This window comes from Sinocyclocheilus rhinocerous, unplaced genomic scaffold (assembly GCF_001515625.1).
Source record: "Sinocyclocheilus rhinocerous isolate Xijiao unplaced genomic scaffold, SAMN03320098_v1.1 scaffold714, whole genome shotgun sequence".
NCBI classification, from domain to species: Eukaryota; Metazoa; Chordata; class Actinopteri; order Cypriniformes; family Cyprinidae; genus Sinocyclocheilus; species Sinocyclocheilus rhinocerous.
The window spans coordinates 1,219,986-1,242,869 of NW_015646165.1; the positions used below are offsets into that span (position 1 = coordinate 1,219,986).

The window sequence follows — 22,884 nt, forward strand, 5'->3', positions numbered from 1 at the left end:
GGTGCCTTGAGTGGAAGTTTACAGATTAAGGGGTGGTAATATTATAATGAGATCCCTTTGCCACGTCACCAAGTGAGCAAAATCAAACGCGCTCGTTTTCTCAGACGCTTGCAGAAAAAGGCTTACCAAAACAAAGTGATTAGGTTAATCTTTTTCACGTTTCCTTGGTTGGTAGATGCACCAGGGACCTGATTATAGCACTTAAAACCTGGAAAAGTCAGATTTTCATGATATGTCACCCTTAAGAAGAATAATTTGCACTGTACATTTAAATGCCACAAATAGCTGCAACAGTTTAGCCAATATTTCCTGTTTACTTGTTTTCAACAACCAGTTCTTTATGCAGTGTTTTTGTAATGGTCATCCGTTGAAAATATTTCCATTTTAAATGCATTTGAACATCAATCAATTTTTTTTAAATGATGAATAGGTTATCACCGCACTGCAAGAGTCTTGTTTCTGAAGCACCTCTTTAAACACCTTGCTGCTTCAAGCTCCGAAATACTCTCGACTCTAACACTTTCACTTCAATACTCAGATCATCTTGTTTTTGAAAGTACAGTTTTTTTTTTCCTCTAACTCCTCTGCCACACTATTTACTAGTCTTTTGCAGGTCAAACCAAATGCGAGTGCTATTTCAATTAAAGTTAATTCAAATGCTGCCTCACGGCCCCGCTGATTGAGAACAGTTGTTGTTCACAGTTTTCTGAAAGGTGACATTATTAAGCTTCCAGGAGCGTTAAACAGTCTAGGGCCTAATGGATTGAGAGTTGGATTTGTAACCCGAAGGTTGCAGGTTCGAGTCTCTGGTCCGGCAGGGATTGTAGGTGGGAGGAGTGAATATCCAGCGCTCTCTCCACCTTCAATACCACGACTGAGGTGAGACCCTTGAGCAAGGCACCGAACCCCCAACCGCTCCCCGGGCGCCGCAGCATTGGCTGCCCACTGCTCCGGGTGTGTGTTCACGGTGTGTGTATGTTCACTTCTCACTGCTGTGTGTGTGCACTTGGATGGGTTAAATGCAGAGCACAAATTCCAAGTATAGGACACCATACTTGGCCACACGTCACGTCACGTCCTTTCCTTTCCTTTCGTCCTAAACTTTTGGCTTTAGGAGGTCTGGCAACTCGCCCTCATGAGCTTTGCTTTTTATCTGTCTCCTGCATCTTTTCTTTCTTCCCTTTTTCACTGAGCGTCAGTGTTTTTTGGCTTGTGTACTTCATTATTTCATAGGTTTGTTTAGGTTGGAGTGGGACGTGGGTGTGCTTTCTGCACTGATATCACTCCAGTGAGCTTGACTTTTTCACAGAAGAGATCAGTCCTCTGGTTAAAAGGATCTTTTTTTTCCTCCTCACTCTGCAGGTTTGGCTCTTGGGAAATGCTATCAGAGACTCAAGTCACAGAACCCAAAGCGCCAACTGTGTAGCTTGATTCATGCGAAACCTCAATGATGTTTCATTTTCAAGCACAGCGATCACATTCAGCTAATGGTGGGCCACGCCATTCCCAGCACCCACTGAGACAACCATCAGATGACGAGGCAAAACAAAGCATCAGTGATTGTGTATATGACCTTTGAACTTCTACTGAGCAGCAAGGTTTTGAGAAATTTCTGCAAAAAAAGTGTGTGAAATTTCACAGGATGTCTTTAAACTGACACTTTGTGAATTTACTGTATACCTTATTTGACAGCAAATCTTATGCACTAAACACGGATATAAAGTTGAGTTATAAAGTTACATTGTAAGTCAAAATGTAACTTTATATCTTATAATGGGATGTTACATCTCCCAATGTGATTTTATAACTCACAATGTAACTTTATATCTCATAATGTGACTTCATAACTTACAAAGTAACTTTATATCCCATGATGTGACTTTGTATCTTACAATGTAACTTTATATGTCGAGATATGACTTTAACTAGCAATTACAACTTTTTTTTCCTCATAGTTGCGACTTTATATCTCACAATAACTTTATATCTCTCATTGTAACTATATCTCATAATTTGACTATAATGTAACTTAATATCTCATAATTTAGCATGTAACATGCCATCACAACTTTGTTTCTCATAGTTGCAACTTTATTTCTTACTATGTAACTTTATATCACACAATGTGACTTTTTGTCTCACATTGTGAATTTACTGTATATCTCACAATATAACTTTATATTATAACTTCTCGCGATGTAACTTTATCTCATCATTTGACTATATCTCACAATGTAACTTTATATCGCACAATGTAACTATATTTCGCGATGTAACTACCTTTTGATGTGATTATTTTAACTTGAAGTTGCAACAATCACTTGAGACTTCATTTCTCACAATGTGACTTTATAACTCATAAATTGAGATATAAGTTTACATTGTAAGTCAAAATGTAACTTTATTTCATATAATGGGATGTTACATCTCACAATGTAAATATATATCTCACAATCTAACTTCATTTCTCACAATGGGACAATGTCTCATAATGTTTGTTTGTGGGAAAAGTTTTCCATATCTTTTTATGTAAATAACTGAATAAATAAATAAATAATTGATTCAATAAATAAATAAATATTTGTCCATGGCAATAACAATTCTTGTAAATTCCATTCAACACAGATTATCCAGGGCCATTTTAAGAAAAAATGTAAGCATGAAGGTCCATCTCTAACCTGAAAATTTGGGGAAAAAAGATTCATGTGAACAAACTCATGTGAATTAGCCACCAACATAATTACATAATTGCATAAAGCATAAATTAGTTACAAATTGCCAAGAGATTGTGTTGGATTTGCACAATTCCCTTTGTGATTCAGGCACTAAAACGTTCATGCATTATATTACTATCAGCACACCAGTGTTAATTTTGACAGCAAATTTAGATTTAGTTTTAGTCATAGTCTTTTGAGTCTAAATCTACAGTAAATTTGGTCGGCTAAAATCGAATGGGTTTAGTTACAGTGTAATGCGTTTATTAAGCATTTCTCAAAAATGTCCAAACTCATTAGGTTTGATATTAAGGTTTTATCATGATAGACACTGATTTAACTGTTGTGACACACAAAATGCCTTTATGTTAAAATTAAATAAAACCACTTCTCACAAAGAACAAGAACATGGTCTACTTTTTAATGAAATACCAATGGTTATATAGGCTAATTATGCATCCTTTTTAGCAACTTGTTTGTTTACCATATTCTTAATTCTTTCAAGCAGACATATTTATTTCTATAAATACATTTAGATTAATCTTTAAGGCTACTAAAGTTTTTCAGTCAAGAGCAGTGCGTGATTTTCTGTCTTTCTGTTGTTTCTCGATTAACATCAATGACTCGGACAATAGAAACTAAATTAGGCTGCTGTCCCTTTAAAACCGAATGCACAGCTGCAATGGATGCAATGTACTGATACACGTTCTCCCTACTGTTTACGTTCACTTAAGACGTTATCAACTGTGTTTACGTGAATACTCGTCAAAATGGACAATTCGACATCATTTTGTGTGTAATTCTCCGTTCATGCAACGCGAAAGAGTACTCGCGCGCTGTGAGAGGCGCTTTGTGTGTACGGTGTCTGCGCTCAGAAAACCGGACCGAATTGAGTTCTCTCTTGCGTCGTCAGATTTATCCATATGTCTGCTCTTCTCTTACTCCCACATATTGACATTTTTTTAACGTTTTATGCGACGTACAGCAAGTGTATTTTAGCTTATGTCCCGCCGGTTCATGTAGGCCTACGCATAACCTCAGAGCCATGCAGCAGATTCGTTCTGAATGAATCTCATCCCAAATCGTCCCTCCCTAAAATTTTCGTCTCGTTTTTATTCGTTGACGAAAATGTCAATAGATTTACGTCATAGTTTTTGTCATTCACAAACAGTTTTAGTTCGTTATCGTCTCGTTGTCGTCGGTGAAAAAAATTTCGTTGACGACAATTATGACGAAAGTTATTCGTCAACGAAATTAACACTGCAGCACACTCAAATCATTATCTTCATAGCTTCTCCAGTGCTGGGACATTGTCTATAGTCTGCACTGGTCACAGTGAGATCATCTTACTGTATGGTTGGAACCAGTTGATCTAGTGAGACCTTCTTATTACTTTTGCTTTCAGAGAGAGAGAGAGAGAGAGAGAGAGAGAGAGAATTTAAACACTCCCACATGGCTAGAAGAGAACCGTGATGGAGCCCAGATGTGTATGTATTGGGAGAGCCAGCATTAGCTGCTTTTGGACTGAAACTACACCAGATTGTATGTAATTTTGTTGTCCAACACTGATGGTTTGGAGCGATAGTGGGGCTGATTCAAATGAGTCTGACTGCTGGCCGTTGATCCTATGGATTCTGAACAAATACAACCATTATGGTTGAAGGTCAAGGACTAACAGTCATTTGATTTGATCCCAAGAGAATTTGCAGAACAGTACAGACACATTCATACGAACAGCACTAGCAAAGGGGTGCAAGAGCACTCAGAGTAACTTATGTAACAGCCGTTGGATGGAGCCAGACATACTGTTCTTTAGGCCAACATCATCTTGCATATCATGGTTAATGTTACCCTTCCGTGTGCCGAATATCTCTCTCTGTGTTTCCCCTCCATTTTAAGAGTGTGAGGACACTGATGTTACTGTTCCAAGAAAGGCTGTGGCCAACCCTCCAGCCTGCTTTAATGTCATAATGACTGCAGCAAATCACAACCAGAAGACAGAGGCGCTCTGCCACTTGCCTGCTTCTTCTATGAATGACTGTGCACGCAATTGGCTGTACATTCTTAAAAATAAAGGTTCATGAATGGCTTTTTGCAGGTTATTGAGTTCAGCAAAGAACCTTTTTCTTATCAAGAATGATTTCTGGCTCTATAGAGTTCTTGAGTTCTTTTTTTGGAGAATAAATAAAGTTATTGATGTTGCATTATATGTATATATTAATATCACGTTTTATTATTTTTATTGTATAATTTATATATATTTTTTCTTAAATATTATATATACACTGTTTTTAATAAATCTGATACATTTTATATTATTATTATTATTTATTACGATATATGTAACTATGATTTCAACATAATCCTCGGAGCAAATGGCTTTAAAGCTATTGTTTTTGCATTTTTGCGCAAATGAACTTTAAACAAAATAATGCTTTCATTGAAAGCATTAGCATTAGCTGTTAGCAAAGATATGTTGAAAAAGTGTCATGTATATTGTTTGCTTTTAATCTGGATCTCAAATCTCTCTGTGTAATCTAAAATCTCTCTCAAATCTCTGTGTAGTCTTTTATTTTTCACCATTGATTGGATGATATGGTCGGATGCTTTGGCTAGTCTGGGCCTGTTTGTTTATCAAATGAAGAACAGGTTTTCCTGCTACCATGGTGACTTTAAAGACAGTCAAAGGGAACAGTAAATGTTACTCACAACTGCCACAAATGCAGCAGATGAAAGATCACGAAAGCAACAAATGAATTAGATTAAATCAATACTGTACTACTATAGAAACAGGTAGACTCTTCGGATAGATGACAGAGCTGTTAAAACCTGTGTTGATGCCAACATTAAAATGATGAAAACTATGAATTTCTAGTGAGCTGGAATCTGTACATCTTTCACTAGTAAACCTCATTAACACTACATGACATTCTTGGCAAATTATGAAAAATGTCAAGTTTCTGCACCCATAGAGCAGCACCAATTAAAATGTGTTTATTTGGGTGGCCCAATTGGGATGGACAAAATGGCATGACCTGTTTATCGAAAATGGAAGATGAGGGCGTGTTTGAAAACTTATTTTGTTTTTTCCCCAATTCTGTTTGGTGCTGCTGATGAAGCAAAAATATCACACTTTAAGGATATTAGAGAGAACCTTTTGCAGATTGAAGAGGTTCTTATGATTTCATCTGCTTTGGCTCAACAAAAATACAGATAATATTACAATCATTGTTCTTGACAGATCAACAGAAACTAAATATTGAACAGCCAGGCTTTTTTAGATATTTAAAACAAAGTGACTTCAAAGATTCAGCTATAAATGAAGTGCAGGATGAGTCTCACATCCAGAGTCCTCAGAGCTCTTTTGCAACTCAAAGATGTTCCATATGAGTTTCCCCTTTTTTCTCTAGATTTTGCTGTGTTGTTCTATAACCTCAAGCAGGAAGTTTTAGAGTGAGACTTGAAGTAAGCTTTTCCTCATGTGCCATCATCACTATATCTGGAAAAAAAAGTGGAGATCTAGTTTAAAAGAGTTTCTTTTTAAAACCATAAAGATACTACACAATACTCCCATTACAAGGACTACCTTTGGCCAGGTCAGTGTGGCTAGTTTGCTCTTAAAAGAATGATAAACTTGACCAAGTATAACTTGATTTTTCTGGAAAAAAGAAAAGAAAAAAAAAGTTAGTGCTGCTTGCCTATACAAAAATATCCACCATGTTGTATTGGGAGGTGTTTAGCACATTGAAAAAAAGAATAACATAAATCTCTGTGATATAGAATCACATTTATGCCTCAGAGTATAAATAAATAAATAAATAACTTACTTTAGATTAACGTTATCAATATTAACTTTATATTAAATGTAACTATGTTACACACTGTGATTTTATATCTCACAATAGCTACAAGACTGGGTATATTACTTACACATTTTTGTCCATTGTTGAATATGAATTGCATAACAAAAAATATTGTTACGTGATCAATTTGATTACACATTTTAAGTAATGTATTCTGACTATTTTTGATTACTTTTGACATACTCGTTTATCACAAATTTAATAGGATTATTTTGTATCATATTCATTAAACAACTAGAAATGCTATGAAAGATCTATATGAAAACATAAAATATAATATATAAAATTATAAAAGAAAATATATTCTATTTTTATCAACAACATGAAGTACACCAAATTGGGGTTGATGAAAAGCTAATAATTAATGTATCATAAAAATGTTCAATTAAAGAAAGAATTATAAACAATAAACAATCAAATTTTATTTATTATAAACAATCAAAATAAACTCAAAAATATGTTGTTTATTATGTCAGGTGACCATTAGTCAACATCAGAGAATCAATAAATGATGAATTTACTGCCAACGAATGAATATCTAATGGTAACGGCTCATTAGGACCCACTTTATATTAAGTGGCCTTAACAACTATGTACTTACATTTAAATTAATAATTTGGTACAATGCACTTATTGTGTACATACATGTTTTTACATTGTATTTATATTTTAAAAATACCTGCATGTAATTACATCTGTAATTAATTTCTGTAATTACATTTATAATTACACAGTTGACCCATCCCTTACACCTTAACCCACCCTTAAACCTACCCATACCACCAAACCTGTCCCTAACCTTACCCGTATCCCACCTCAATAGCAGCAAAAGTGTTTTGCAATACAATATGAACACAATAAGTACATTGTACTTAATTTTTGATGTAAGTACATAGTAGTTAAGGCCACTTAATATAAAGTGGGGCCGCTCATTATTTAAAAATGTCAGGAATTTAATTACAATACTTTATTTTTGTAATCTGATTATGCAATACAGATTCAATTTAATCAGTTAATACCAAGCACTGTTTATTATTTTTCTATTTATTTTACAATTACTTTTTTATATTTTACTCTGAGGCAGTATGAGAAACAGTGTAGGATATTCTGGTCCCTCGATGGCTGAGATAATGAGATTTTTTTTGGCCATTTTATGACCTGCTAGGTGAAAGTTATATGTCTGATCTTCTGAATATATATATAATACTACACAACTAGACAGATAGTTGAACTATTGCTCATGTGCATACAGCACAAAGAGTGTAGGATGAGTTATGTGCTCAAATGTAATGTACTTAAGAGTTAAGATTCAAATCTTTACCTCTATGAGCTAAAGCAATAGTAATGCTGCTTTTGCAAACACTACTGAATATTAATTAGCATCTGTCACCTCTCAGGGTAAATTATTACAGTCTGCTGAAAGTTTGATTAAGAGTGAGCGTGTCTCTCTACGCCTTTGAGTGCCGTAACAGTCCCTAAGAAGCACTAAAGCTGGTTCTGTGAGTCTCCTGTTCAATGACGCGACGTCAAAGAAAGAACGGCTCACTATCTCCATGAAACCCATTACAGAAGTTTTCCCTGTCTCTCTTCTCTTGCAAAGTCTGTTCATTTCTTTTCTGCTGCACAGTAATGTTCAAACATTTGATCTGATAAGAGTGGAAAAAAGCTGATAACAGATGTTTAATGGTCTGGCCACATATCAGAATTGAGTAACATTCCGAGTTAGTGCAGAAAACCCAGTAGTGAATGAGCAGTAATGCAAGAAATGTAACATTCACTAGAAAAAAGTCTCCTCAGGAGACCTTTCTGTCTGCAGCAAGTGCAATATATGTCATTTCATTAGCTTGGTGCATGTTGTGACATGAATTAGATTAAGCTCATAAAACTGGATGACTCAGATTTTGCACTTGTGCCCTGCCAGCAGACTGTCTTATCATTTCTGTTTCTGCAGGATTTGCTTTATCTCCTCGTTGTCCTATTCTGAAGAAGAATAGACTGAGGTGAGAAAGCGACAGGAGATGGGAAAGTTTATGCAGAAGACTGGACCGAGGAGAGAGAGAATGGACACTTGGTAGTGCGCAGAAATCTGAGAGCTCATCAATCACTCTGTAACGTTATGTAATGGAGCTCTGCTGGAGAGGGTGGAGACCCACACGAACAGCTGCGGCCGATCGGAGCACGCTAAGCAAGAGTAAGCTGTGCTGTGGGAAAGCAAAGAAATGTGGGAGTAGGGGTGGAATATAGTTACACCGCATTTATCCTGCGGCTAACATCACGATCGGCATAGTCAGGATGATTTTTATATTATAATGAACTCTTTACACTGTCCGCAAAGATCTGGAGTGCACAAAGTCAACAATTCCTCGGCATGTGCGCTTATCTTGGAAACTGAGTGACGATGTGTGAATCCATGCATAATGTATGCGCTCCATACACATTCAGTTTAACAGATAACCTGTAATGTGGTGGTGTTTTGTTGTAGCGGTTATAATGCAGGGGCCTGTAACTGGAACATTCCAGGGTTGGGTTCTGGAAATAAAAATCCCATTCATTTTCTTCATAGAGAAAACGATTTTTAACGATTATGTATAAACCTTTAAAGACAGACGAACCATGAGCTTGGAGGTTATTAATCAATGTTGTATGCTTCTGATGAAGCAATCAGTCAGTGTAATTTTAACATAATTAAAATAATAATAATATTTAATAGCCAAATAAGGTGAAGAACTACAGTATATGAGACCTAAAGAGAAATATGTAACCTCAAATTCCCATGAAGTGTTGCAAATGACATCATAAAGTCAGTCTTCCTACATTTTCAACTCTCTTATATGTATATACACATACTACTGTTCAAAAGTTTGGGGCTGGTAAGATTTATTTATTTTTATTTATTTTGGTAATGTTTTTGAAAATAGTTGCTTTTGCTCACCAAGGCTGCATTTATTTGATCAAAATACAGTAAAAACAGTAATATTGTGAAATATTATTACAATTTAATATAACTCTTTTCTATTTGAATATATTTTAAAATGTAATTTATTCCTGTGATGCAAAGCTGAATTTTTAGCATAATTTCTCAGCGTCACATTATCCTTCAGAAATAATTATAATATACTGATTTGCTGCTCAAGAAACATGTATTATTATTAATGTTGAAAACAGTTGTGCTTAATATTTTTGTGGAATATAATGTGGAATATTAATGTGGAATATTAATATATAATATTAATATACCATTATATGATTATGCTTTTTTAGCTTCAAAGCATAGTTTATAATAATAAATATAATAGTTTAGTTTGTTTTTTTGATTAAGAACTCTTTATCAAAGAAATGTTTCAACGAGAAAATGAATGGGAAAAAATACTTCTGGAACCAAGGCCTCTGAAAAAGTGGCTAGTCACTGTTGTGCTCTGTTCATGACTGCTGGTGGATGTCATAACTGCATCATTATGCTGTCAAAAAGCATGTTTTTCCATTGATGTACTTTTAAAATAACTGCTTTTTCCCCAACACAAATATTTCATCATATTATAGAAAATGTTTTTCCAGGGAGCGGTTATATTTGCAGGGCTCCTGAAAGCATGCAATGAACTTTTTTTTGCTTTTGACAAGTGATCAGTCACATGTTTCTGAAACTGAGTGCCCATGAAGCAAAGATGGCATCCTCTAGGTTGCGTACTTCAAGGGGGGCATGTGCTACAGTAGCTGAGCGACTGCAATTGAGATGAATGGGAATGCTATCAGATAACTTTCCCTGTGTATTACAGACCTCTGTGGTTCATTCCCTGCAAGGAGTGAGCCAAGAGCCATCGCCACTGTGCCCTTGAGGAGGCACTTAACCTCAGGTTTCTCCATGGGAATTGTCCCTATAATAAAATCATGGTATCATTCTATTGCAACATCTCATTTGGTAATAACCAAAGATAATATTCTATCCTTAGACAAAATCTGTTAATCACAAATGCACTGATTTCTCCTTGGCAGGCTGTTTGACAGCTACAGTAAGACTTGTGTGCCAAACATATCCTTCATTCAGCATGTGCCATGGCAGGCATGTTCTCACTTGGATCAAACCACGTTTTCATGCACGTTATGACTCGGAAACATGATGAGACATCATGTTTGTTAGGGTTACAACGGTGCCGTTGCTCGATTAGGAACGAGTGTTGATGCCACTCAAAATAAATTAATGGAGTTACAAGCAAGTGTGGGTTGAAAGTTTGCCCGTCGTCTTCAACAGCTCAAAGTAGAAAGCTGTCAGTCACACTCCTGACCTTCACATCCAGAATATGACCAAAGAGGCCTGGAATCAGAGCCATATGATCACCACGCTATGAACGCAGAGCCAAGAGGTCATTTGAGAAGCTGTTATTAGCCCTGAGCTCAGGGAGAAGGAAATGTGTAGTGTTCGCAATCACGGTGTGGCTTCTGCTTCAGTAAATGATCAAATCTGCTTTAGCTATTTCTTATAGAATGTGCATCGAGACCATTTCTCTCAGCAAGAAAAGTTTCGAGGGTTTTACACGAGCCCCGCGCAGTTGCTACTAAGCTCCTTGGAATGTGTTGACACTAATCCCATTTCGGTTTAAGCTATTAAACCATCTAATAAGTTTTGATTTATCTGTTCCCCGCTAAGACCTTGTTAACATGTGCGAAGCTACTGCATTTCAGGAAAGGTTAGGGGTTATGTGTTTCTTGGAACTCTAGTCTATTCCCTCTGTTGGAGTCTCTTCATGTTAGCGAAGTACGCTAGAGATTAAACGTATGTAGTTATAGGTTTACTAAAAGCTTCACTGCCTTGTAATTTTTGTGGAAACTGGTCCTGTTTACTTGTTACAGTGATTTTTTTTTTTGATGTGACAGTTTTATGTGGTACGTTTGAGGTGATCTGCTCTGAGGAAGCAATTAGCCATCTTTTCCTGCTTTAGAAGTGGGAAGACGCCACTTGTCAACATTTTAATTCATGACTTTGATGGACATTTATGGGTTTGAAATGGTATAGCATGTACAGCATGTCTGCAATGCCTTTTGTCGTAAAGCAATGTTGCAGACTGATAAATACAGGATCGGTGCGCTTTCCCCGGCATAACATTCCTTCATTTTTGCTCCTTCTCTTTTGCTTTGAAGTTTGAGATGAAGGGGAGAACAGCTGGAATAGTCTGAAGCCGAAGGAAGAGTGTGGGAGGTGGTGCAAAGTGAAAGTTAAGCATTGTAGGTAAGTGTTTGTGTGTGTGTGTGACAGGTGTCCACTGTGTGTCTCATTGGAAAGGGACAGCAGCTATATTTAGCACCTCTGACAAGTTTCCACCACTCCTGTCAGGCAACAGCATACCCATAATTACAGTGTATGTGTGTGTGTGTTTCTGTTTTACTGCATTTTAATCTGGTATTTAACGTCAGAGGTCCATAAGAGGCATTGTATTGTATAGGAGTTCTTGATTTTTGTAATTCATCCACCGACGCGTTATTTTGCAATATTTCTTGATTAACATGCAAACCCTGTAATTCAACTGTCCTGACCTGATTCATTTCAATTTCCATGTACTCTTTGCACATAATTACTAAAACACAGTTTCTCCTCAATAACCTTCATGTGGCTTATTTCCATTCAGCTAGAGGCACATGTTCTGCTCTACTTTACTTCCACCTAGTGGACGACTGCAACATCACACAGGAAGCAGAAATATTTAGAGCAGGGGTCTCCAAACTCGGTCATGGAGGGCCACTGTCCTGCAGAGTTTAGCTCCAACCCTAATTAAACACACCTGAACCAGCTAATTAAGCTCTAACTAGGCATACTAGAAACTTCCAGGCATGTGTGTTGAGGGAAGTTGGAGTTAAACTCTGCATGACACCGGCCCTCCAGGACCGAGTTTGGAGACCCCCGATTTACAGAATGTTTGTAATAGTAATGCATGTACTTACTATTTCTGCAGTATATACTGTGCACAGTATGGCCATTTTCAGCATGCACACAATACTTAGATTTCCTACTACATCTGCCAAATTGTGCAGAAGCTATAAGGCACACTTATATTAGTTCACTCTGACAATTGAAATAAGGCTCAAATAAAATATAAATATTAGATGAAAATTAAATAATAATAAAAAAAAACTCAAAAAGTTGCCTTGGCAAATAACTGAAATGAGTTTAAATACTAAAATCACTCAAAAAAAAAAAAAAAAAGATATATATATAAAATAAAAATTACATAACAAAATTCCTAAAACTTAGGTTAAAAGGAAAACTGATAATATAAAAATAAAAGCTTATTCAAAATATTAATAAATATTATAACAGTATATAAAAATAACTAAAATAACACAACTATTCTACACTCTAAACTGTAGTGTAGAATAGTGTATCCCACAATGCAATGTGTTTGACTTGACATTCCTTTTTCAGTGTGATTAAATAATTGAACATTTTTAACATCTCTTTTTGACACAATATTTAATCTGATATATAAACATTTATAAAGTATTCACATATAAAATATAAATATTTTATATAAAATTTAATTGAAAAGGCAAAGTACCCATTTTATTTCCAAGATCATAGCATAACACTCATATAATGTGTCATGGGACAAATATGTAGCATACTATGTTTTGAAACGTTTACCCTACTGTTTTACTTACTGTTTTTGAAGGACTGTGCAGGATTTAGTGAGCTAGTCTTGCCATCTGAACACAGTCTAGGATCTTTGGTCTATGTCGATTTTGATTCTGTTACAGTCTGGCTTCTTTCTTTTTTCCTGCAAAAAATAAAAAACAAAATTGGATGACGACAATTCAACTGAGAATGACATTACATAATACTGTTATGAAATATATAAAAAAAAAAACCCTGAAATTTGAAAATGTGGTTATGTAATAGCCCATTGAGACAATGTTTGAAAGCAACAGAAGTAGCACAGTGTAAATTCAGTGTAAAGTGACTTACTGAACTTCATTTGCTGTGCTTCAACGTTGTTTGCATAATTACGCCACCAACTGAGGTCTAAAAGCTTTTTCAAAACCTGTGAATGCAAACACTGTCATTTCAAAATTTGGTGGCAGTGAAGTGACTGTGATACGTGTATGGAAAGCAGTTAACTGGCTCTTTGAAGGGAGAGGAGCGGTGGGTTTCCCTGTCAACACCATCTTCTCAGTGGCAGATGAGGTCAGACAGGCGGGGGCTGTTCTAAACTGCCAACGGGATGAAATTTAAGACACTCTCCGAAGCCCCCCTATCGGTGACTCCTCCAATCCGACTTCACGCTGTTATTCTCGCTGCCCTCTAAGATTTATGCTGGTCACTTACGACTTTCCTTCGCTTTGCCACATTGTGATAGGTAAGAAGTTTATGTGTTAGATTTGCATGGACAAATCAGTGCTGTACTTACACCATAGCTGGATTTGAGATTGATTTGTGTTATCAGCTTCCCATAAAATGGAACATTCACACATTCAATTATAAAGTTGTCTGCCTCGTGTGCAACTTTTCATGACCTTTGGAAGTTAGATGCATGCGTGGACACCTGCAATGTGGACAAATGCAAGGTAGAGCAGTCACGTTATTATATACTTAACTTTAGAAGTAGACAGCATGTTTATTCTCTCATTCCTTAAAAATAGGGTTTCATTACAAATTAAATATAGTAATTATCGCTACAAGGTTGTATTATGCACTAAATAAAACAAATGTATGTATAAAAAGATTAAAACGAAAGGTATAACTTACAACATTGAATCGGGTGCTGGCAAGTAGTGGAGTTTCGTTTTTGAATGAATCATATAAGTGAATGAATCAATCTGGTTCGAATGAATCATTAATGTTTCTAGTTCACCAAGTCGCTTCCTTTTGAAGCACGTGATTTCCTTCACTCCCAGTCCCATAGTGATTTGAGAATGAAGCGTCTAGTTTAAAGCTGGATTAGGAATATCATACTACTCTTAATATTTAAATAGCCTATACTTATCATTTATAAATAATAAGCATAGTAGTATTCAATTCTCAATTCAACCAAACTGAATGATCTTCTGACCAATTGAACGATTCGTTCTCTTCGCTATGCAAGTCACAATGTGTGCGGATGAATTATGAATATGTAGGCTAAACATGATGGCTATACATAATTAAAAGTCGTAAGAACAATACTGAAACATAAAAAAAGATTCTGTTATTGGCGTATTTAATTTGGGAAGACGATTATTATGCTTAAACACGTGTCGTTTCGGTTTTTAACGAATCGGTTAAATGATTCGAATGACTCACAATTACAAACGAAAACACTCGCTTGTCGCCACCTGGCATAACTATGTAATCGACAGAAAGTATCACTAAACGAATTGATGAATACATTGTAAATAAATATTTACAGTGAACAGAGTTAAAAGATTCTAGTCACTGAATAAAAAAATCCCAAACGCTATTTACTGACAACAGAAGCAAGCATGCGTAGATAAACCGCTTTAAAGTAGTGGAGTAGCATCTGTGGAAAAAAGCACCTCAAACTAATTTGTAAACATTAAAACCTTAACATACGTCGATAGTACTTTTATATGTTAAGGTTTTAAAACAGCAGGCAGTGTTAGTATATTATTTTCAAAAGTACTATATTCTATACATTGATGGAATAGCTCGTCCTCTATCGAATGGCATAGGTTGCCCAAAATCACGAATCCGCTCATGAATATTAATTTAAGCATGCAGACATTGTTTCGTAACCTTCCAACGGCTCTGCAGCGCGTCCCCTCACGTGACTAATAAATATTAATGAGCTAAGCTTTCTCCGTAGTACTATTGGTGAATTCGTTTCCTATCTAGGAAGTTAAACATTTCGAGTAGTGATTCAACGCGCTTAAGCATTTACAGTGATTAATATCGTTATCGATAGCGAAGTTTCATATAATGTGATGAATATAAAGACAAAAGAAGGGCTAATTTGAGACGGTAGGCTGTTCTTTACGTGACTTTCTATTGCTGATGTGGAGCACAAGCCATCATGATCCGTGTGTAACCCATCATTGTTTTCCGCATCTGTCCTTCTCATCGATAACATTCAGTTTCGATGCACAAACGCGTGACACATTTATTTGCTAGAGGAACGGTTTTGTGAGATTTGAGATTTGTCAGTGATATCTGTGGGAATGTACGACTTGTTATTGCTATGGCAACGTGTCATCGGTGCTTATGGACCAAACCATGATTATCATCGGTGTGATCAGAGATGGAAGTGAAACCTTTCAGATCAGACTGTTGATACATTTTAGATCATTATATTGATAATAAGTTCTGTTTTAAGTAGCTTGAAAGAGCTCACTTCCAAAGTACTGATGCAAAATCTGTGTACTGATTAACATTGTACTGAATACACTAACATTGATGCAGTAACATTTTTGCAGCTTCACTCTTTACAAATGCTTCATGTTCAAAATCACTTACAGATAAATCACTTAAAATGAATGTTGTGAGGAAAAATACACGTTTACACATTTTGCAGCCACATTGAGAGTCTGGGATTGGGGATGAAAAATAATTATGGAATAAACAGTGTTATTTTAGATAAGTGGTTCTCAAACCTCTCCATGAAGTACCCCCAGCACTGCACATTTTGTATGTCTCCCTCATCTATCGCACCTGATTCAACTCATCAGCTCATTAGTGGAGACTGCAAGACCTGATTTGGGTGTGTCAGATATAGGGAGACATACAAAATGTGCAGTGCTGGGGGTACTTCATGAAGAGGTTTGAGAACCACTGGTTTAGATGATTATTTTCTGAACCAGTTTTTGTTTCTGTTTTTCATTTTTGTGTTAATTGTAGTTAAAGTTGTGTACAATATATATACAGTCAAACCAAAATTTATTCAGACACCTTCAACATTTCACACATTATCACAGTTTATTCGCTATAGTTTAGAACAGTGGTTCCCAACCCTGGTCCTGGAGGCACCCCAACACTGCACATTTTGCAATTCATCTTGATAATGTCAGATAACACCTAAGCAAAACATGGTCAGGTCAAAGCGTCTGAATAATTTTTGGTCCCAAATTTTTTATCAGTTTTACTAGTAGTCCACTGCTATCCTCACTTATAACACACACACACACACACACACACACACACACACATATACATATATATATATATATATTGTTAGTTTTAGTGAACTATAATAACCTTAGTAATTCAAAAGGAAATTTTAGTCTTTAGAAAAAAATTAAAACAAAGCAAACCTGGTTGTACAAGTACTGATTTTTAACATTTAAGATATAAACATTTATTTTATACTATTATATATGTATATATTATTTAAAATGATATTGTAGCCACATATTTTATAATTTTATTCAAAGTTTTTTCTTCACAAAAATAATGCTACAAAATTATTAGCATTGACATCCTAGAATCAGAATTCAGCATAATGTTCATTATATCACCACATATTAAAGTTTGTTGTTCAGCTTTTCACTCAAATTATTTTGCTGGCATTATCATTACGTTATCATGTAGCAAAAACATTTGTATTCAATTAGAAAAAAATAAAAATAAAAAAAAAATAAATAAAAAAAGAAGTATCTTGTCTCAGACTTATGAACCCCAACCTTATGTTTAGGCATAAACCTCTTTTTTGGCTGTACCTGCACCAGTGTTGAAGAGCTGTCTTTGACTTTCTGTTGCTCAGAAGGAGCAGACCGGAGACTCCACCATGGCAGGAGACGAAGCTCGGCAGAGGAAAGGAGGTGGCCGCAAGAAGTCCAAAAAGGGGAAAGGGAAGGGGCAGGGTGGTTTGGATCAGACTGGCAGTCTAGATGGGCAGAATGACCTGCTGTTACCCCCTCCCACCATACCACCCAAAAAGCCTGTGGAGGAGAGTACCAAAACAGCCCTGGCTAAGATAGAGGGTGAGTCGGCCACTTCTATCTGCCTGCAGGTGCTGTTCCCTTACCTGCTGGCTGGGATGGGGATGGTGATGGCAGGCATGGTGCTGGACCGTGTACAGGTAAGAGACTTTTGAAGAACTTTCTGCAACTTTATGTAACACTTTATAGCCTGACATGACTTTCCAACAGTTTGATGCTGTAGCAGCTAATGTGCCCACTTTAATTATCCAGCGTGTCAAGTGATGATATTTATGGTCCTCACTTAGAGGAAGCAGAGTGTGAGGGAAATTAATGTGATGATTAAAATTCACTCGGAAGGCGAGGAACTGGAAAAACACTCCAATCATGAAGTATTGAAGCAGTAGTTCAACCAAAAATTGTCATTTTAAAGTCATTCCAAACCTGTATGTTTTGTGGAACACAAATTGAGATGTTTTTACAAAATGACTAGGCTATAAATGAATGGTTTTTGAATAGGTTTTTAGGACGGTCAAGCTCCAAAAATGGATAAGATGAACATAATAAACATAAACATAATAGGTGTGATGTAAACTCTATTTTTCTTCTTCCCAACCTGATTCTTGCTTGTTTATCTTGAGCTTCTTATTTAGTTTCGAGACATTATGAAAGGTGGTGAACCATGTCCCTTCTTGAAACTGGAAAACTCCAGTTCCTACAAAATGAAATGTGCCAAAACATATATTGAACGAAATACACATTTCGTGATAATGACTGATCCTTTCGTCCACCAAGAGATATAAACTCAGATTTCAGAGGAAATCAGTCAGAATTCCAAGATTTAAACTTGGAATTCCAAGAAAAAAGTCACAAAAAATCAAGACATAAACCCAGAATTTCTAGAAATAAGACTGACTTGCAAGATATAAACCGAAAATTTTGAGAACAAAGTCAGATTTGTGAGATGTTGACTCAAAATTACGAGATATAAACCTGAATTGTGAGATGTAAACTCTAAATTGCAAGAAATAAAGTCAGAATTGTGAGATGTTAATTAATAATTTCAAGATATAAACTCAAAATTGTGAGAAATAAAGTCAGAATCACAAGATGTAAACTCGGAATTGCTAGAAAAAAAGTCTGAATTGTGAAATGTTAATAATTGCAAGATATAAACTCAAAATTGTGAGAAATAAAGTCAGAATTGCAAGATGTAAATTCGGAATTGCTAGAAAAAAGTCAGAATTGTGAGATGTTAGTTCTTAATTGCAAGACATAAACTCAGAATTGTGAGAAATAAAGTCAGAATTGTGAGATGTCAACTTAAAATAGCAAGACATAAATTGAGAGTCAGAATTGTGAGATAAAAAGTCGCAATTACTTTTTTAATTTTTTTATTCCGTGGCGGAAACAGGCTCCCATATAAGAGTAAGTAAATATTGCCAAAAAAGCTATTACTTTAAATATTATATCCGGTCCTAAAATTTGTTGTTATAGAACTGGTTATAATTGAATAGTCTTAAGAGATGCTGTGTCCTAATGGTGTTTAATGAATGAGATTTGCTGGATTTGCTGCGTCACTGTGCCATGCTCACGTCCAAGCAGGTTTTTAAAAATTTTTTTTAGCTGAATCATGCCCCTCTTTCCAATGTGTCCTCTACGTAGAGTGGTGAGTAATCGAACAACGCTGCTTTTACAACCCCAAGGGTTCTCAATCTGTCTCTTTGTCTCTCGTACACACACTTGTTCTATCTCGATCTATCTTTTCCTCTCTTTTCCTTTCTCCCCTCTCGTCCGTCTGCTAAGCACTCAGCCCATTCACAGCTGATAAGACAGGTACAGAGGAGACATTAGCAGAGAGCAGGACAAGGGGAACAGACGCAAGACTCTGAGCAGATGAAACGGTTGATGGGAAGTAATAAGGGTTAGACGAGTGACTGCTCGAGGGCCTGATGCACCGGTGAGGAGGGGGTGAAGAGGACTGCCCACAGGAGCGAGTGGAAATAAAGCCTCAACATGTGTTTCTGTCACATTCTGGACCTGTTAGACTAGGCCTGATGACGGAGAGGTGTTTAAATCGACGTTGATACGGACAGGACTGTTTGTCTTGTGAGTCACGACTCCTGTGGCGGAGAGAAGACGTGCTCTGGAGAACGTAGTGCTCGTGTACATGGATGTTCCAGCGACCTGCAAGTGAAAAAAGAGGCAGCTTGGGAAATATTGTTGGAGTCTTCAAGGGACAGCCTTTATAACAGCCTGTATAACCTGTATAACAACTCGATACTTCATCTTACCAGGCATAAGACGAGTCTCAAGAAGTTTTTGACATTCAGAGAACCAACTGAGGAGAAAGATGCTCCGCTGAGACTTTTTTGAATGTAAAGGTTCCTATTGGATTTTGGTCGAAAACCCATGTGGCATTGATAGATGAACAAATGACATCTTCGAGAAGAAATTAAATATATAGTGAGTGCATCAGCCATCTTTTTGGGCCTTTGCTATCGTGGGACAATCTGAAGATACTACACTGCCTCATCGTTTAATCTTAAGAACATCCTGTTTTTTTGAGTCAGCATATTTATTATTATTTTTCTCCTTCCCAACCTGATTCTTGATTGTTTGTCTTCAGCTTCTTATTTAATTTCGAGACATTATAAAAGTAGCATTTAGCCATCTAAGAGGGTGTTAAAAGCTTCCAGGAACCCTTGTCAATCTCAGTCGTGGCTCTCATTGTTGGGGAATGGGGTAACAGAGATGGTGGTCACACAGTTAGAGCTGGAGCTCTGTTATCAGGGGAAGAAGCTCAGAGGTTTCACCTGCAAGCTCACCCGGTCGGCTCATGGCTTCCTGCCGGAGAGCTCGTACATCATCGCTGCGCAGGTCCTACTGCCGTTTCTGCTGGGCGGGCTGGGTATGGTGGCGGCTGGTATCGTCATGGATATTGTCCAAGTATGAGCGATTTAATCTAGATTTGGTGTATTTCTTGGTTGCATGTGTTATTGAAGCTGTAAATAATGCTGTTTTCCAATCAGTATTGATAACTATTGACGGTACCATGGTTCAGTGATGGGATCAGATGGTAATAGAATGGTACTTTGATAAACCAACCTTACTTTTTTTTTTTTTTTGGACATGTGCATGTAGTTTTATCTACTGTAAATATCATGGGAGCACTACAGTATTTTTGCAAGGGTATGGTACTTCCATATTCATATAACATAGTTTGTTCATGTTAATTCAAGAAAACCATGGTATACATATCTACAAACATGATATTGCTATTGTACCATGCCCCAAAAATCATGATAATACCATGGTACTGTTGTACTTTATTATTATAATTTTTTATTTTTTTTACTTTGTTAGTATGTAAATGTTGAAGTATTTAGATATTGAAGGTTAGATATTAAAGAAATAAGCCAGGTTAATAAGAAAATCTTAAAATATCTTAATCTAGGTTAAATTACTGTGATGCATGGCTTTGAATGGCTTAATGCTTTAATAACATGATAGCAAAAGCAGCATGATAACTAAATACATTTATTTGAACAAATATTGTATTGTATTAATTACATTCATAAAATGTATGAATTTATTTAAAAAAATGACAAAAATATGTTAAAAATAGAGATACATTTTTAAAAATAAAATTATTAATATTTTTTGTAGTTGAAATAAAGCAGTAATAAAATAAAATATAAATATTAAATGGAAAAACACTTGCACTTAAAACATTTCCTTGGGAACTAAAATAAAGTTAAAACTAAATGAATGAATGAATGAATGAAAGCTGATTAGAACGTGTATACATACATGTATATAAACTAATAAAAATGACAAAAATGTAACAAAATGACTAAAATGTAAACTAAAATTAAAACTGAAAATCAAAAAAGCTAATTCAAAATATTAATAAATATTGTAATAGTACAGAAATAATACAAAAATAAATCTGCTTAGATGGACCATAATTGCACCTTGAACTAAACTATAGAATAATGTATGTAGATCTAAAGTTATTGCATTCTAACACAAAATATGGATATTTCAGTTAGCATACTCATTTTTTGTATCTACACTATACAATTGTTTCATAGGATATCAGACAATCACACAATAACATGCTAACTTCCAGTAACGGTTGCTTGTGTTCCTGTCCTCTAGATAGACGCAGTTGGCATGGACTGTGTTTTGTGTCTATTAATTGAATTCTCATGGGGTTGGGTGAGATAGACCGAGCGAGAGAATGAAAGCTTGTTTCTAGAAGAGAAGTGGGCTAGATCCCAGAACGGGCCTGTGACGTGACACCAGCCCCTCAAAACAGCCTGGACTGTGCGTGTGGTAAAAATACCGGCTCCTGGCAGGCTGGCACCGGTCTCTTATCTGTTCATTTAAACATTATGGCTATTTTTAACTGCATGAGTGGGTTTGTGAAGAGAGGAGTGCTCAACTCGTATACTGACACATACTAAATATAAACGCACACTCGCACAGCACAAGAAGCCATTCATATTCAGTGAGTCACTGTGACACTTTTGTCCGTTTGCCCATTATGTGATGATATTTATGACTTTGCTCATGACTAGTCTGTGTGTTGACTGGAAGGATCAGAAAAAAAGCTGAAACTGACACCTAGTTTGAATTAATATGTACTCTTGTGAAGTATCTTTCATTCGATTAAGAGCATCTCAGTTTATGGCCTGTACATCGAGACGTCACTCAGTTTAAAAATATTGACCATGATGGTCACATTAGCAGTGATATATGTGAAAGCCAGTGCACAATAATGCACTATATCTTAAAATTCTTGAAAAGTTCAGCATGTATTTATGGATCTGGGGGCGGGGCTTCAGTTCCCAGCATGCAACTGATGCAACTCAGATCTGTAATGAGAATTATTGTTTTACTGTTTACCGTTGTATTTATTGCACCAGTTTTTTATTTGTTTGTTGTCCCTTTGTTATGTGTTCATTTTAAGTGCAATTCAGATTCAGTGAATTTTCTAGTGTCACCCTCATTGTGGTTTGCACTCCAAATTATTGGTGAAAATAGCTTATCAATTTAGTGTAGTTTGAAATTCTTAGGCTATGTTCATAATAAAATACTAGCATACTCCACGGGATATTATAAATGGGTGCCATTAAAAAAAAAGGGAAAAATGCATTGAAATTTTTAAATTAATCAGAAGAAATTTATTTTCTATATATAAAATACTCATTTTTTTTGCTTTGTGATATTGAAAATAAATAAATAAAAGTCATTTATGTTCCTTCATGTTCCTTCCCCCCCCAGTGTGTCATCGTTCAAAAAAAAAAAAAACCTTCCTACTGTAATAAAAATAATCCTGAATGACTTTTTTTTATTTAATGTTTTTCAAATGTATTTTAAATCTGCATAAATTACATTGTCTTAATACTAAATACTACCTTGATAAAGTTCATATAATATTTTACAACATATTTGAAAGTTAG

At 35.9% G+C, this 22,884-nt stretch overlaps 1 protein-coding gene across 8 annotated transcripts in view; it reads left to right on the forward strand.

The window, feature by feature from the left end:
• Window positions 1–22,884, forward strand: part of LOC107707027 (solute carrier family 41 member 1-like) — a 79,130-nt gene that overhangs the window by 26,070 nt on the left and 30,176 nt on the right. For 2 of the 8 annotated variants that reach the window (XR_001636215.1, XM_016510900.1), the window contains exons 1-2: window positions 13,848–13,920; window positions 17,257–17,574. Coding sequence is in view for 7 of the 8 variants with exons in the window: in XM_016510900.1 (XP_016366386.1) it covers window positions 17,281–17,574 (294 nt within the window). In the remaining variant the exon portion in view is untranslated. Of the gene's footprint in view, window positions 1–11,710; window positions 11,799–13,847; window positions 13,921–14,044; window positions 14,129–15,376; window positions 15,522–17,256; window positions 17,575–19,045; window positions 19,083–20,106; window positions 20,363–22,884 lie in introns of those variants that run through there. The other 6 variants (XM_016510902.1, XM_016510906.1, XM_016510901.1 and 3 more) reach the window with 6 other exon arrangements.